The sequence below is a fragment of the Arachis hypogaea genome, chromosome 11 (genome assembly GCF_003086295.3).
Source record: "Arachis hypogaea cultivar Tifrunner chromosome 11, arahy.Tifrunner.gnm2.J5K5, whole genome shotgun sequence".
In the NCBI taxonomy this organism is placed as follows: Eukaryota; Viridiplantae; Streptophyta; class Magnoliopsida; order Fabales; family Fabaceae; genus Arachis; species Arachis hypogaea.
The window spans coordinates 1030282-1047487 of NC_092046.1; the positions used below are offsets into that span (position 1 = coordinate 1030282).

Consider the following 17206-nt stretch of genomic DNA (forward strand, 5'->3'; position numbering starts at 1 on the left):
ATTTGATGGCTAAATATGGTGCCAAGAGTAACTCTAATCATGTTATTTGGTATGAGCCTGGTGTTGATCTCCAACGAATCATCCGCTCGAATTTAGAATAGTTTTTGCTTTGTTTCTTTTCTTGTTTAGTCACCAAAAAATTGCCAAAAAATATAATAATATAATGAATTTTGTATATTTTGATACTAGTAAAAGAGTGCTTAACTGCTTATTTGAAAAAAGAGGCTCATATATTCAGTAATAATTGTGAGAAAAATATGACAATACATAAATCAAAGAACAAAGAAAAATAAATAAATTATATGTATAGCTTCATATTATTGAGTATCATATATATAGCAAATCATTTTCATTTTTTTTTATATTTAATTTGCAAAGCAAAGATGGAGCTCCTTAGAGATTGAAGCAACATATTATCAATTGAGACAAAACAAAATGGCAATAGCAAATCCAACACTTGCCAACATCTTTCTCACTTGATCATTGTATGATGATGCACCGTTCTACATGTCAAAACAAAGGGGAAAAAAAATAAATTAGTATTTTTATTTGTTTTTTTATTTATCGAATAAAATATATTTTTAGTTTCTGAAGTTTGTCAAAAATTACTCCTAAGTTTTATTTTGTTTTAGTTTTGTCCTTAAAATTTTCGATTTACATCAACTATATCATAATGGTTAAATTTTCAGAAAAAATTTAGGACGAATCCAACAATAATGCATGATAATTATGCCTGATTTATGTTAAAAGTTGTTCTTTTAAAATTGTTATTGAATTGATTTTAAAATTTTTTAAAAATTAGCTGTAAATAATATATTTGATATAAATAACAAATTTTTAAGACAAAATTAAAATAAATAAATCTTCAAAAATACTATTCGTACACCAAAATCAACCACTAAAATCAGTCACAAATATATTTGTGTATAAATACACGTGTGGTTTAATTTATTTTTAATATATATTTATATTTCAATATGTATTTTATACTAATAGCTGATTTTAGTGTACACATAACATAGTTAATAAATATTAGAGGTATTATTAAAATTTTTTATCAAATTTAAAGGACGTTATTTATTTAAACATGTTGGTTATTTAAAAGATAAAGATTACCCCATTTGCACTTGGTGCAGGTGATGGTGTGTCTTGAGTATCAATGGGAGTAGTATCATCAACTAATGGTGCTGGTGGACTCTTTCTAATGATTGATGATGATGATGATGGTTCTGGAGCAAGATCAAAGGAAGAAGAAGATTGTGGATGGTGATGCTTGATGTGTTTGTGCTTGTGTCTCCTTCTTCTATGCCTGTGTGGTGGTGGAGGTTGAGGAGCATAGTCATCAGGGGAAGGTGCTGGGGTGTATGGCAATGGTGAGGGTGCAGGTGTAGGAGTGTTACTTGCTGGAGAAGGCACCGGTGATATTACGGGTGCCTTCTTCTTGTGTTTAGGAGGTGGTGGTGCTGGTGCTGATGGTAATGGTGTTGGTGGAAGTGGCAGTGGTGGTGGTACAATTGGTGCTTTTTTAGGTGGATGTGGTGGTGGGATCTTTGGTGTGGGTGCTTTTGGTGCTATTGCTGGTGGTTTAATTGGAGCAATTGGAACCGGTGGTGGTTTAATTGGTGGTGGTTTAACCGGTGGTGGTTTAATCGGAGTAATTGAAATTGGTTTAATTGGAGCAATTGGAATTGGTGGCGGTTCAACGGGTGTAATAGGAACCGGTGGTGGTTTAATTGGTGGTGGCTTAATTGGAGCAATTGAAATTGGTGGAGGTTTAATAGGTGGTGGTTTAATTGGGGCAATTGGAATTGGGGGTGGTTCAACCGGTGCGACAGGAATCGGAGGCGGTTTAATCGGAGGTGGTTTAATCGGGGCAATGGGAATTGGTGGTGGTTTGATAGGAGCAATGGGTACTGGTAGTAGTGGTTTAATTGGAGCAATAGGAATTGGTCGTGGTTTAACCGGAACAAAAGGAACCGGGGGCGGTTTGATAGGAGCAGAAGATGTTGGACGTGTGGGTATTACCTTAGGAGTTGGTGAAGAGATTGGTGAAGTGGCCTTTGGAATTGGTTGGGGTTGAAGCAAAGGGGAAGAAGTAGAAGAGGTTGGGGAAGTGGCCTTAGGAATTGGTTGTTGAGGTTGTTTGAAAGGAGAAGAAGTAGCCTTGGGAATTGGTTGTTGAGGTTGTTTCAAAGGGGAAGTAGTAGTAGTAGTAGAAGTTGGGGAATTTGGCAATTTGGTTGGTGATGAAGATGTGGTTGTGATTGGTGTTTTGCTAGTAGATGGGGATGATGCTACCACCTTTGGTGTATTAGAAGAAGAAGAAGTTGGAGAAGTTGCACTTGGCAATTTAGAAGGTGCACCATTTGAATTTGTGTTTGTAATTGGTGAATTATTAGAAGGTCCATTTGGATGTGTGTGTGTGTTTGTAATTGGTGATTTTGGAGTTGAAGTTGAAGTTGGTAACTTTGAAGGTGCTTGGGCATTGGTTAATGTTATAGGGTGGTAGCTTTGGCATGCTAATAATGACAATGCCAATGCCCAAAATATTGACAACATTGTTGTTGTTTGTGTAACCTAGGACATGGTTTGGTTAGGAGAATTGGGTTGTTATTTATATGCCATTATGTATTGTTTTGTGATGAATCATTTCAAGGTTGAGATGTGTGTTTAGATGTAGTGTTATTGTCATCATTGATACATTACCACTAAACAAGTAAATAAAAGGAAGAAAAAAAAAACATAGGTAAAAGTTTAAGTAAATTCAATATGGGATCATTTGATAAGAATTAATGTATATTTTTAATTTCTTTGTTTTTTTTTTTTTTATTTCACTTATACATATGCACACATATTTTATAACTATATATAATTAAAATATTAAATGGGTTGAACACAAATAAAATGGTTGTAGTCCAATTTAGTACTTTCAAGTTATACTTCTTATGAACATTCTTTGTGATGTTGGTATTAACAATGATAATTTAATTTGAGTTGAATATTTGTGAGATACAAAATTGTTTCTTACTAATTAATTATGTGTATATGTGAAAAATATGTAATTAGAATTTCTAATTATTAAACCAAGTTGGGTTGGTCTAGTGGTTAGCTCACTAGTCCGCTTAAGCAAGTGTCGGGGGTTCGAATCCCGCCTTGTGCATGCAGCAACCCATTGGCCAGCGGCAAACCCTTAAATGGAGCTCAGTACCGCGACGGATTAGTCCTTGACCTGCCGGGTTGGGGGATACCGTGGGAAACCAAAAAAAAAAAAAAGAATTTCTAATTATTATATACATTAGTATTTTCTAAAATATATAGGTTTAAAACACATTTATATTTAATGGCTACTGGAAAATGAACTATCTACCTCATTAAACAAAAGTGCACATTTATTTATTTATTTATTTATTTATTTGCATGTTAATAATGAGAACAAAATATTACCTTTTATATCTACATGTAACCTATTATGTTATTTTCTGATGAACCAATATACCAATGTGATTGATATGTTTTCCTTCCTTGCATTGCAATATCAATTATATATTTTATATTAGTCCCTTTTTTATTATTTATTTACTTCTTTGTTGGGTGAATGGATAATATAACATGATTGATGGAATGAGAAAGAAAATATTACGCTTATATTAAACCTTTCATTAGTTATACGTCTTTTGGATTTAAAACTTGTATAATTATGTCCTTTTATTTTTCAGTTATGAAAGGCTACCTTTCTAGTTTTTACGTAAAGAAAATAGTAAATATAAATAAAAAAATTGAAAAGTTTTACTAAAATCATCAAAATATTTAAAGTTTAAATATATAAGAAAGTAATAAATTTACTAAACTCATCTCAACATATTAAAATCTATATAAATCTCAGTTTTAGCATAGGAACTTTTGTTGTCTTCCGGAAAAAGAATTTTTTTTTTTTTTTTTTTTTTTGTATTTGCATGTTTGGTAAAAAAAATTATTTTTTGGTCAGGAATTATTTATTTCTCTGTATTTATTTACGATAATACTAGGAAGATAATATCTAAAATTACCTTATATAATATAACATCTATATATGCTAGATAATTAATGACCTTTTTGAACAATATGAACAACCACCAATCAAATAAAAGTACACTATACTTCTAAATTATCCACCTAAATTTTAATATTAGAATAATCATTCGTACACCTAGTAAAATGAACATCCAATATATCCATTATTCACATTGTTTAGTATTTTTATTGTTTACCTATACTTTTCCAACTGATAAATATAAATTAAGCTTTATAGGATACACTAATGAAAAACTATACAGTTTTAGTCACATGTACAATGTCCGAGGCTTTTTATTATTTAAATATTTTTGTTTTAGCTTCCCACAGTATCTCCTAATCCAACAAATTAAGGACTAATCTATCCCAGATCGAAACTTCATTTAAGGATTTATTGCTGATTAATGGATTGTTGTATACACAAGGTAGGATTCAAACCTCAATACTTACTTAAGCGGACTAGTGAACTAACTACCTGACTAATCCAACTTAGTTAAATAAAAAATGTATTCTTTTTTTTGTCTTAATATAACACAAGAATAGAGCATTTTCCCCAAAAAAAACTTCTTAAGAAAACATATTTTTGGTCAATCATTTGTCTCTTATAATTGGGCCTATGCCTGTTTTGTCCCAAATTTCCTGCATCGCTTAAAATTCATTGTTTGTTGAAAAAATATTGCGAACCTACCCCCAAAAATAATGCGAACCTCATAAAAAAAAAATACTGATCCACCTTAACCGATAGACCTAGGGAAGTTACCTTTAACCACATTGAAGACAAATCTATATTATATGACAAATCTATTCAAAAAAAAAAAAAAAACAAAGATGAGCTTTTATTCATAAAAACTACCCAAACTTGTTATGATAACAATGAAATGGATGACCATAGGAGGCTCAGTTTTCCTATGCTAAAAGGAACAATTCTCATGACAAAGCATAATTAATGAAATTTGAAAAGTAGAATTTGTTTGTCTATAAAAGCATAAACGAGGCAAAAGGAATTCATACAGCAATAATAAAAACAAATACTTTCTCTCTCTTTTTTATATGCACTACAATATATAGTACTTTTACTTTCTCTCTTTACATGCTACTAATATAATATTAATATATTATCTTTATAGTAGCATAATAGTATTGATAAATACTGATAGTAGTGTTTTTCTATTTATACTTTATTACATCTTTCTTATTTATTTTGATGAATCAAAATTTCCAACATTAGGGGGAGAGAATAAGCTTCCTAAAAAGGAACTTAATTAGAATGCATCATCCTTGATACATTTAGATCCTCGATCAGGGCAATGTGAACTAGAAGTTCAAAAGATTATACATTTGCAAAGAATAGCAAATGAATTGCCTGATGCATTTTTCGATACAAAGAGGATAACCAAGTCGTATATACCAGCAAAAAATGTCCCAATTCGAATTGATGTCCCAGTTGGACAAATTGCCACCGAAGCAAATACACGCCAGAAGCGTGGCAGGCCTGTCGGTTCCAAAGACAAAAATCCTCGAAAGAGAAAAGAGGTAAATACTATTCCTGTTGAAAAAGACATAGTAAAGACACCTGCAGTTGTCCAAAATTCTGATATAATTTTAACGCCAGAAAACGTTCAGGTACCTGAAAATTGTGAAAATGACGAGATCTCGATAAATTATGTCTTTACAGGAGAGAAATGGGACCGAAATAAGACAATTGTCAATGAAATATTTGCATATAATGTGGCATTAAATATCATGCATGAAAGTAAGGATCCTGAGCCAAGATCAGTCGAAGAATGTTGACAAAGGAATGATTGGCTAAAATGGAAAGAAGCCATGAATGTTGAATTAGACTCACTTGCAAAACGTGAAGTCTTCAAACCTGTAGTCCGTACACCAGAAGATGTAAAACCTGTTGGATACCGATGGGTATTTGTGAGAAAACGAAATGAGAAAAATGAAATTGTGCGCTACAAAATCCGACTTGTGGCACAAGGTTTTTCACAAGGACCCGGTATAGATTATGAAAAAACGTATTCTCCTGTAGTGGATGCGATAACATTGCGTTATTTGGTCAATTTATCTGCATATCATAAACTGCATATGTATTTAATGAATGTGGATTTATACGGCTCATTAGATCGGGATATTTATATGAAAGTTCCTGAAAGACTAAAGATATCTAAACCATCCAATGAATATTCACAATGGTTATACTCAGTTAAATTGCAAAGATCTTTATACGGTCTAAAGCAATCTGGACGAATGTGGTATAATCGTCTTACTGAGTATCTGGCCCAAAATGGATTCAAGAATGATGATATCTGTCCATGTGTTTTCATAAAGAAATCTGCATCTGGATTCATTATAATTGCTGTGTACGTTGATGATTTAAATATCATTGGGACTCCTGAAGAGATTCCAACAATTATAAAAACTCTAAAAGAAGAGTTTGAGATGAAAGATCTTGGAAAGACTAAGTTTTGTCTCGACCTGCAGATCGAGCATATAAAAAGTGGGATCTTTATTCATCAAACAACATACACAAAAAAGATCTTGAAGATATTTTATATGGATAAGTCACATCCATTAAGTACTCCAATGATTGTAAGATCTTTAGATGTGGAAAAGGATCAATTTCGTCCTAAAGAAGAGAATGAAGATATCCTTGGTCCTGAAGTACCATATCTTAGTGCCATTGGAGTGCTAATGTATCTTGCTAATAATACATGACCCGATATATCATTTGCTATGAATTTATTAGCAAGATATAGTTCCTCTCCAACCAGAAGACATTGGAACGGAATTAAACAAATCTTTCGATATCTTCATGGGACAGTTGATATGGGATTGTTTTATCCCTATGGATCCAAGTCACAATTAGTTGGCTATATAGATGCTGGATACTTGTCTGATCCACATAAAGCGAGATCTCAAACAGGATATCTGTTCACATATGGAGGTACAGCTATATCATGGAGGTCCACGAAACAGATGATTGCTGCAACATCCTCTAATCATGCCGAAATACTAGCGATTCATGAAACTAGTCGCAAATATTTTTGGCTCAGGAGTTTGATCCAATATATTCTGTCATCATGTGGACTGACTGATCATAAGATAGCTCCAACTGTCCTGTTTGAAGATAATACAGCATGCATTGCTCAACTTAAAGGCAGATACATCAAAGGTGATAGAACAAAGCATATTTCTCCCAAATTCTTCTTCACTCATGATCTTTAAAATCAAGGGATAATTGATGTCCAACAGATCCGCTCAAGTGACTATCTGGCATATTTATTCACAAAGTCACTCCCAAAATCCTCCTTTGAAAGATTGCTACATGAAATTGGGATGCGCCAATTTCGAGAAATTAAATGATGTCGACAAGAAGGGGAGACTGTACTCTTTTTTCCTTGGTCAGGTTTTTTTCCCATTGAGTTTTTCTTGACAAGGTTTTTAATGAGGCAGTCCTCATCACAAAGGATTTTGTACTCTTTTTCCTTCACTAAAGTTTTTCCTATTGGGTTTTCTTTAGTAAGGTTTTAACGAGGCATAATTCTAAATGGTCATCCATGGGGGAGTGTTAGGATAAGAATGAAATGGATGACCATGGGAAGCTCAGTTTAATAAAAAATAGCTTGAAGAAAATAGCTTGAAGAAACCTAATTTATAATTTTTGAGCAATGCTAGGGGGCCAGCAACTTTTGTGATTGGTAGCCATCAAATAGCCATCAATGATGATCTAATGGTGTGAGATTGGTGTGAGATTTCATCCAATGATTCACCTTTCTCTGCTGGCTACATGCTGGCCAAAATTCAACAAAACTGCTGGCCCCCTAAACTTTTCCATAATTTTTATCTAGGGCAAAATATTAAATTGGTTCCTTACGTTTGAGTCTAATCCTGTTTTGGTACCTAAAGTTTAAAGTGTCTTATTTGAATCCAAAAAAGTTTCATTTAACTTCAATGTAGTCCTGCCGCAAAGTTAATGTTAAATAATTAATGAAACTTTAGTTTTCAGATATGAAAAACTTATATAACCAAACTTTTCGATTGTTGAGGGGAGTTTCCTGCGGTAAAGGTAACGATAGCCTTGTTCTCGTCGCTATCAACAAAATTCTCCGAGAAAAGTGAGTTTTCGACAATCGATAATGTTCTCCATATGCTTGAATCAAGGCTAGTAGCTCGTGGTAATGCATCTGTTGCTGATCTTGTGTCTCTTGAATTTATACCTCTTCTTCAGAGAAGAAGATATTAAGGTTTGGTGGAACGGTGAGATTAATTATTTAATATTGACTTTACAGTAGGAATACATTAAAGCTAAATGAAACCTTTTTGGATTCAAATAGGATACTTTACAACTTTAGGGACCAAAACAGAATTAAACTTAAACGTAAGGGACCAATTTAATATTTTATCTTTTTATTTAATAAAAAGTATAACAACAGAATAATTAAATCATACACAAAATAAATAGTAATTACTAATTACAGATTAAAAATTTGATCCCCCTAATATTAAGTTCTGGGATTAGGTCCACTAATCCATTTGTTGCATGTGAAATCATTTTGCCCACCCATAATATAACCAATCTAACAAAATAAAATAAACTGTTCTACGGTTTTTGGCCAATAAAAAACATGTTGCTCAGGAACACTACATTCTACTTTCTAACAAAAGTCTATTATGTAGATTCGGTCCAAATATAGACATATAGTTACACCAAAACTGCTAATTCACATTCCCCTAAAGATCATTGGCCTTGCAACACCTAGTCACAACACTTAGGATCAAACTGAGTATTTTTTCGGTGTAGTTATTAGTTCGAATTTGATCCAAATTTATATTTTTTAGGAATTAGTTAAAATGTGTTTTTATCTCGAAATTTTAAATTATCTACTATCGAATAAAAACCTAAAATACCTAATAATAAACCAAAATTCTCTACACAATTAATTACAAATACTTTTTTAATATTTTATAGGATTAATTGATCAATTAAAAATGAGTATATCTTGTTTTAATTTTTATATAGAACTAGACATTAAATTCTTCCCAATTTCTTATGTAGTAGATATGTCTCGATTATCTTTAACATTTTTTTAAATTTTCTGACACAATACAAATTCCAAGCTCAAACCACTCTCCATGTTATGTGCATAAAACCTCATATCAATAGATTGATTGGTATATTAACATTAACGCCCAAAGTTTCCATTGCAACCACTTCGATGGTAAAAAATATTTTAATACAGTAATCGCTAACTTCCTTAAATATTCTAGTTTGTCACAAAAACGAAAACACACAATTGGTGTTGGTAGGAGAAAAAAAAGCTTGATTTAGCACAACAGAAATAGAAAATTAAATTTGGAATTGTTAAACGCACTAATTTAAAAATTTTAAATAATTTTGGCAAGAAAAATTTATTTTTTATGGATTTAAAATTATTTTTTTTAAAATAAACTTATCAACATTCTAAATATTCATAAATAAAAATTATAGTTTATTTTCACATTTATAAAGAAGGTAAGCTATTTGTATAATGCATACAAAGTCTTAGTTTAGTAGTGATGATTTTTACATTGTAATAAATGCACTCAAATCAAGACTTGGTTGAGAGACTAGTAGTAGTAAATAAAAATTCCTAGTGTATAATAAGATTCAATTGAAGGAATAGAATTAAAAATTTTAAAATTTTAAAATTCAATTAAGAATCAACCGAAATTGAATACGATATAATAAAATAATATATTTATATATAAAATATATAATATTTTAAAAAAATAATTTTTTATATTTTATTATTTTAAATCAGTTAACTATTAAAAAATTAGATTTATAATAATTCTTTGACTAAATTTTTTAATTCTTTAATCAATTACTGTCAATTAATTTTTTTATTTAAATCAAATTAATATAATAATTAATTTTCGATTAGCATAATTGAACTGGCCGTTCGATTTGATTTTCATAGGTATGACGGTATCAACACATTTTTATCAGAGATATATAAAATATTATCTTAAACCAACTTAATTTTAAAAATATTATTATTTGAACATAACAAAAGGAAAAAAACTAAAGGTAAGAAATTCATTTTTAAAGAAAGAATTTCGTTCTTATGAATTCACATATATTCTAATAAAGAAAGGAGGGAGAAAGGTGGCTAGAAGAAACACATATATTGGCAATATATACGTCATTAAATAGTAATATTAGAGAAATAAAAAGAATTAAAATTTATTTTATTTAGTATTTATTAATTATTATTAATTTTTAGTTAATTTTTTGTTATTAAATATTTTTTATATATAAATTATTGATAATACTAACAAATTAAAATTTATTTTATTTAATATTTATTAATTATTAAAATAATTAATAAATAATAAATAAATAAAATAAGTTCTAATTGCTTTTTATTATTTTTTTTTACTATATATTTTTAATAAATTATTCATAAGACTAATATTGATGGTGTGTTAAATACTCTGGGACTCGCTGCGATTTATTTAATTTGTTTTTGTTGCATCATAAGATATTCTAAGGGAATATTATATTGAGAAACGACTAAGTTTCTTTTTGTCACTAACTCAATTGTCATTTTTATATTTGGGTTTATCCTTTTATTTGACTACATTTTTCTGATGTTTTTCAGAAGGGATAGGATATCGCAGCAATCACAACAAAACCATAAACAATATTATTATTGGACTGCTACTACTCTCTTTATTTGTTTTATTTATTTTTTTCCCTATGTTTTAGTAAAAATCCTTTAACATATATATTATTGATATTTGCTAGAATTTAGAAGTTTGAGTAATTTTTCTCTATTGAAGTAATTTTTCCCTGTGGGGCTTATAGGAATAGAACCTAAAACAAAAATAGTTAAATTAGTACTATTAGAGTGGCAAACAACACCAAAAAAGATGTAAAAAAAGAATCAATATTTGGACACCCAATAAATAAAATCTTATGGGTTACCAAAAAAAAAATTAAAGCCTTATTGTTCATACCTGATCCAAAATCCAGCCTAAACCCATTAAGAATAAAAGCCCTTTAAAAGTGGTACATTCTACTCGCCCAACCTCCTAAGAGGTCGGACGCGACAAAGAAGTTCAGTTCCACTTATCTAAATAAGCAACTGTTTCTCCAAATCTCTCATACTATCTCTATTTCTTTTAAAAGATAGACCCAACAAACTTCCAAAATAAAGGAACGACTATCACCAACAAAAGTGGAACTACTAAAAAAAATTAGTTATCTTTCTACTATAAATAATTAAATATACTGACACCTAGAAGTGGCAAGTGGGGAAGCCCGTCCCGCCCCACCCCACCTAATGAGGCGGTTCTAAAATTTCACCCTGCCTCACCTAACAATTGTCTGACGGGCCAAGCCCGCCAAATTTCACATTTTTATTATTAAATGTTAAATAATATAAATTGCCAACAAAATATTAAATAATATATATAATTTCACAACTATTTTAATAAATTTTTAATTTTTAAAGACATAAAAAAATTATAATTTTTAAATTTACAAACATTATAAAGTCTTTATAATTATAAATATGTAATAAACATAATTATAAACCAAGTTTTTGAAACAAAATAATAAAACCAACATTGTCCAAAGTAAAATAAATATTGTCCAAAATATATAATTAAACAATTACAAGTTTAGAACATAATCAATCAAATGTAAAATATAATCCAAAACACTAAATCAGAACATCTTCAAAAAAATCCTAAATCCGACGGAGAAGCCCGCCAAAACCACAATTTAAGCAGTGCAGGTTAGGCGGACTTTTAATGTGTGACGGTCTCAATTTTTCAGCCCGGCCCACCTTTTTGGCGGTTTACGCGGGTCGGCCTAGCGAGTTTAGGCTCGTTTGTCATCTCTACTGACACCCCTCAGATATATTCACGTCCCAATCTACTAAAATACCTATTTAAAGTTCTTCCTAACTTAAACATCAGAGTCTTTTGCAAGTATCACTCCCATCTCCTCACAAAGAACTCAGATGGCAGCACTTTGGTCAAAACAAGTCGGTCGTAGTCTCCAAAAAAATTTTAACCTCACGTTCATGCCTAAATTACCGTCAAGTAATTCTTAAAACACTTATGATGAGGAAAAGAAAATAAAAAACCTTAGATTGTAATTTCACATTTAATTTAAACAACAATAAATGCAATATAAAAAAATTAAATGATAAGAAAAAACAATAAGAAACCATGATAATAAATTTATTCCAGAACAAGAAGGTGAAATTAAAAACTATAAAGGAAAAGGGGATTATGGTTTTCTTTTAGTTTTTTGTATTTTTCCTTTCCACACCTTTGGCTTTTTTTTTCTCCTCGACGGTGTATATTACTCGTCAAACCCTATTTAAAATTTGAAGTCTTTAAAGTTATAATATCTTCTTAAAAAAATTCAATTTTTAAAATAAAATAAAAATTTACATACAATTATTTTTATATAAATTAATATTTAAAAGTTCTTACATAGTCTTGGTGGGACAATTAGGACCCTGATTAAATAATCAATATAATATCCAAAAAAATATTTATTCATTGTTTTGGAAATAGATTTTTTAATATATATATCTATTAAATAAAAATAAATAGTTAAAAAATTATTTATTATTTTTTTGCTATAATATATTATTATTTTTGTTGAGTTAAAAAATTAACTAAATTAAATTGATGATGACAAACATTAATTTTAATTTTAGTGGGTTAATTACCAAATTAATTTTGATTATCTCTGTCTAAGTGATGCAGGCCATAATTAGTAAACATAGTAACAAAAATTAAAAAAAAAACTTACCATATATCCGACGGTAATAACTTCCATATATAGTGCAGACCTTGTATTTGGAAGTGTAATTCAGCTTTTAGTTCAAAATAATATGAGCAGTATATATTGATTCTCAATCATTTCTCAATTCAAAGTCTTTGAATTCCTTTATTTGTTTCTTATATCACAAGAATTTCTCTTTTTTTTTTCTTATGCTCATTACCATTATATTCTGATTCTCTTAGAGTGTTTATTTTGATTATCAAGCAATTGAGTATATTAGAGCTTAGAAGTTAATTAAAAATCGATCATTCATATATCATGTAACATTTTGGTTAAAAACTGAGACAGTTTTGGATGACCTTATTAATTTTGTGTATCTAAATATGTTATCCAATTTATCTATTGAAAATTATTTTAAGAATAGAACAATTTTTGCACCAACTCTAGATTGTGTCACTGATATCAACAATAAGATGACTGCAGGGTTACCTAGACAAAAAAAAATTTACTTAAGTTCTGACTTTGTGTGTGCTGAAGAGAAAAATATGAAATTTGAGTTAGATGCTTTCTCACCAAAGATTCTAAATGGAATAAATTGTTCAGTTCTACTACCATACAAATTGATCGTGAAGGTTAGCGCTCCTGTTATGTTGCTGCGGAATATAGACCAAACTAATGGTTTGTGCAATGAAACGAGAATGCAAGTTAGAAGAATGGAAAATCATGTGATAGAATGCAAGACTTTAACCAGAAAAAAAGTTGAAAGTATTATTCTTATCCCAATTTATCCGTTTGATTAAGAGATTTAGAAATTAGTGTTTCATCGTAAACTCTCAAAAACTTCTCTGTATACCACATTCATCGTACAGTTATCCTTTAAGTGTTCGTAATCTTGTAACAGCACTCGTAGATTATCTTTACTCTTTATTCTTGATAACGCAATATACAATTAACCATAGGTGAAAACTAGCCTTAAAAGGTATATTCCAACTTTTGATAGAGTGGTAATATTTCATTATTTGAAATTAGATTCAGTCGCAGATACACTTAACACTAGATTAAGAAAAAAACAAACAATGCATAACATATTACTTTTTTATTAATCAAATTATTATAATTCAAATTAATTTTAACAAAATAACTTAAAATTATAATTTTAATCTTATCACGTGTATAACAGAAGTTATTACACTTGTTTCATACTAATAACTAATTTTAATATACATCTAATATGATTAAAACTAAGTATTTATTAAAAATAATAAAATTTTATTGATGATCAAACTTGAATAGTTTTAAGACCACAATAATGTGATGGTGAGACCAAGCTCTCCTGGCAAAGGAATAAACATGCCCCAAAATGTTCGTAAGGCACACGAGAAACTAATTGGTTTTGACGTAAATTATACACAAAAAAATTGCCATCAGATTGATTTAGTGCCAAAAGATTATGATCTTGTGAGATATAGAGGGATGCTACCGAAACATATGGCGAGATTCCAACATCGAATGGGATTGCCAGCAATTTAGTCCAAGACGTTTCAACTCCATGCTCCTTCATTATCCAGAGAGTGCAAATAATTGGCATATGCGGAGTGGGATAACAAACAGAAAGACAGTTATTGTGGAGTTGCAAGGGAGGCATTTCGGAGAAGTCATAGCCCGATCTAGTAACAGGCAGACGCAATCGACCAAACAACTCCGTTCTCAAGTCGAAGGTAAGAAGGAACCACTCAAATTCATAAGATGTACTAATAGTAGGATCATACACAATCCAATTGAGGGTGCCGCTCACAAATATTCCATTACTTGTGCCATGAATATCATACGGAAACACCGGATGATCAACAGTTTTCCAAAAAGGATTTGCACCAAAAATGAAAACTATAGCCCCAGATCTCACCTTGGAATCAGTTATAAGAGATGAGCCACGACAACCCATAACAAACTTGTACTGGTCATGTAGAATATCATAGCCAAAGCCAAAAAAAACAAGCTTCCCGCACTTGTGGGAGCACTCGAATGGAACGGATGGGGATACCGACCGGGTACTGGGATTCAAAAGAGTAAGAGTGTCAAAGGGATAACCTTGGAGCAAGCAGAGCAATCCGTTACAAGATCCCCAGATGACTTTTCCATCAGCCGGATGTGAACCGAATGTAGTTGGCTGATGCTGGCGATCAAGAATAAGAGATTGTGAAGAGCAATGCATGACGTCACCCGCCCGTTTCGGTACCTTCCAACACAGCAATGGCGGCGGCTGAGTTAGCGTTGAGCGTTGAAGTTGGTGGTTGGCGAATTCAGGGCTGGAGATTAGGGAGTTCCATGAACGGCATACAATCTTCAGTTGCAGGAGAAGCCTCACTGGAAGCCTCAGCAAGATTTCTCTAATCAGATCTCTTGGAAGATTATCTTCGCATTCAAGGTGTTTCATTCTCGTAGTCATAAGACAATTAGGGTTTCCGTCTTTCAAGAAGCTGAGGTGAAGTATATATATATTTTCTCTCTCTAGGTTGTGGCCTCTGCAGAAAAGAATGAATCATAAATGTTAGAATATTCTAAAATATTTGAATATTAATTAAATTATACTCTAATTAATGATATATTCTGTATTTATTAGATTGATTATTTCATGATTTGTTTTGCGAAAATGGTACAGTAAAGCACAAGGTTGCGACTTGCGAGAACCAAACCTGTCATCGAATATACAATGAAATCATTAAAAATTCAATATACAATCTCAAATATTCAAATTTAATATTTTCTAAACTAATAAAATTCAAAGTTTTACCATTTCACATAGTAACTTGTTCATATTTTATCATTCAAAATTAACAATAAAAGATTTTTAATTAACTTCTAATCTCTAATAAGCTCAATTGCTTAACAATCTATATAAACACTGAACAGAATGGTGACGAGCACAAGAAAAAAAGAGGGAAATTCTTGTGATATAAGAAACAAATAAATGAAATCAAAGACTTAGAATTGAGAAATTATTGAGAATCAATACACACTGATCATATTATTTTGAAATAAAAATTGAATCACACTTCCAAATACAAGGTCTGCACTATATATATAGAAGCTATTGACCTGAAACAAAATAACTAAGTAATCAAGAGTCTAACTGCTCTTCTTTCACTCTTTTTTGAAGCAAATCTTATTCTATTACATTTGTATTCTCAATACTAATCAAGTATTCAACAAAAGCTGAGAATCCAAAGATTTCTCAGCATCCAAAGCCATACAAAGCCAGAGAATCCAAAAAAAAAAAAAAACTAAGCAAAGAATCCAAACTCAGCATCCAAACTAAATTCAGAATCGCATCAGCAACAATCCCAACTCAAAACACAAATTTTTTTCATAAAATGAGCAACTCAGAATAACAATTATTTCATAAAATTTAACAAAAACACCATCAACCATCATCCATCAAAATTTAACAAAATAAGCAAAAATGAACAAAAAGGGAAAAATCAGCAACTCAGAATCAGTAAAATTAACAAAATAAGAAATCATAAATTGAAGCAGCTTTGCTTACGGCCGCGAGGGAGGAAGAGAAGTGACGGCCAGGGAGGAACGAAAGCGAGCTCGAACAGAGAGAGGGGAGATCGAATACACCCTCTCTCTCTCTCTCTCTCTCTCTCTCTCTCTCTCTCTCTCTGGCGTCAAAGATGCGAGTTCAGGGAGGCCGACGACGATGATGACAGAGGCAGCGACGCCAACAGCAGCTCCGAGCAGACCTGGCGACGCGAGGAGAAGGGACCCAGGAGAAGAGAATCGGTGACGGAGGGGCTGGACGCTGGCTAAGGAGAAGAGTTCGTCGGTGAAATCGGTGAAGTCGGTGAAGGCGGCGCTGGGCTGACTGAGGATAAGAGTTCGTTGGTGACGGCGGCGATGGGCTGGCTGCTGGAGCTCGGAGAGAGAGAGTGGCTGCTAGGGTTCCCGTTTGCGAGAAAGCGTGAGAAAGGGGGTTATGTGTTTTTTACTTTTTTTTTAATCCTTTTCAAATTGAAAACCGGAAATCTTTAAAAAAATAAAATTTCAAAAAAAGAAAATATCATATGTATTGCACATATTATAAACAAGAGAAAGTATAGATAGCCAATGGAGTATTTATATAATGTGTATAATAAGGGTATAGGGATGTTCAATTCAGCAGGATATTATATACATTGCACATATTATAAATAAGAGAAAATATAAAGAGCCAATGGAGTATTTATACAATGTGTACAATGAGGGTATAGGGATGTTCGATTCAGTAGGATATCAGATGTTTATTATCCTTGGTATCCGGATGGTTATTCTGGATAGTATTAGTGTATTATGTTTGAGAAATTAGTAGTACTTTAT

At 31.3% G+C, this 17206-nt stretch overlaps 2 protein-coding genes across 2 annotated transcripts; both read right to left on the reverse strand.

The window, feature by feature from the left end:
- Positions 1-290: 290 nt before the first annotated feature.
- LOC112719721 (uncharacterized) lies at positions 291-2596 on the reverse strand. Its single transcript, XM_025770390.3, has 2 exons — positions 1117-2596; positions 291-503 (listed from the first exon to the last, which is right to left on the reverse strand). The coding sequence occupies exons 1-2, from the start codon at positions 2557-2559 to the stop codon at positions 417-419; spliced, it is 1530 nt and encodes a 509-aa protein (XP_025626175.1). The 5' UTR covers positions 2560-2596; the 3' UTR covers positions 291-416.
- An 11499-nt stretch (positions 2597-14095) lies between these two features.
- LOC112719722 (F-box/kelch-repeat protein At3g23880) lies at positions 14096-16936 on the reverse strand. Its single transcript, XM_025770391.3, has 2 exons — positions 16392-16936; positions 14096-15369 (listed from the first exon to the last, which is right to left on the reverse strand). Exon 2 carries the CDS (start codon positions 15291-15293, stop codon positions 14127-14129), a length of 1167 nt encoding a protein of 388 aa, XP_025626176.1. The 5' UTR covers positions 15294-15369; positions 16392-16936; the 3' UTR covers positions 14096-14126.
- Positions 16937-17206: the final 270 nt, after the last annotated feature.

Excerpts from the sequence above, each read along its gene's own strand:
- LOC112719721 (XM_025770390.3), bottom strand. The coding sequence starts at position 2,559 with ATGTTGTCAATATTTTGGGCATTGGCATTGTCATTATTAGCATGCCAA. Across the intron at positions 504-1,116 it reads CTGCACCAAGTGCAAATGGG|AACGGTGCATCATCATACAA; the intron begins GTAATCTTTATC and ends TTTGACATGTAG.
- LOC112719722 (XM_025770391.3), bottom strand. The coding sequence starts at position 15,293 with ATGACTACGAGAATGAAACACCTTGAATGCGAAGATAATCTTCCAAGA.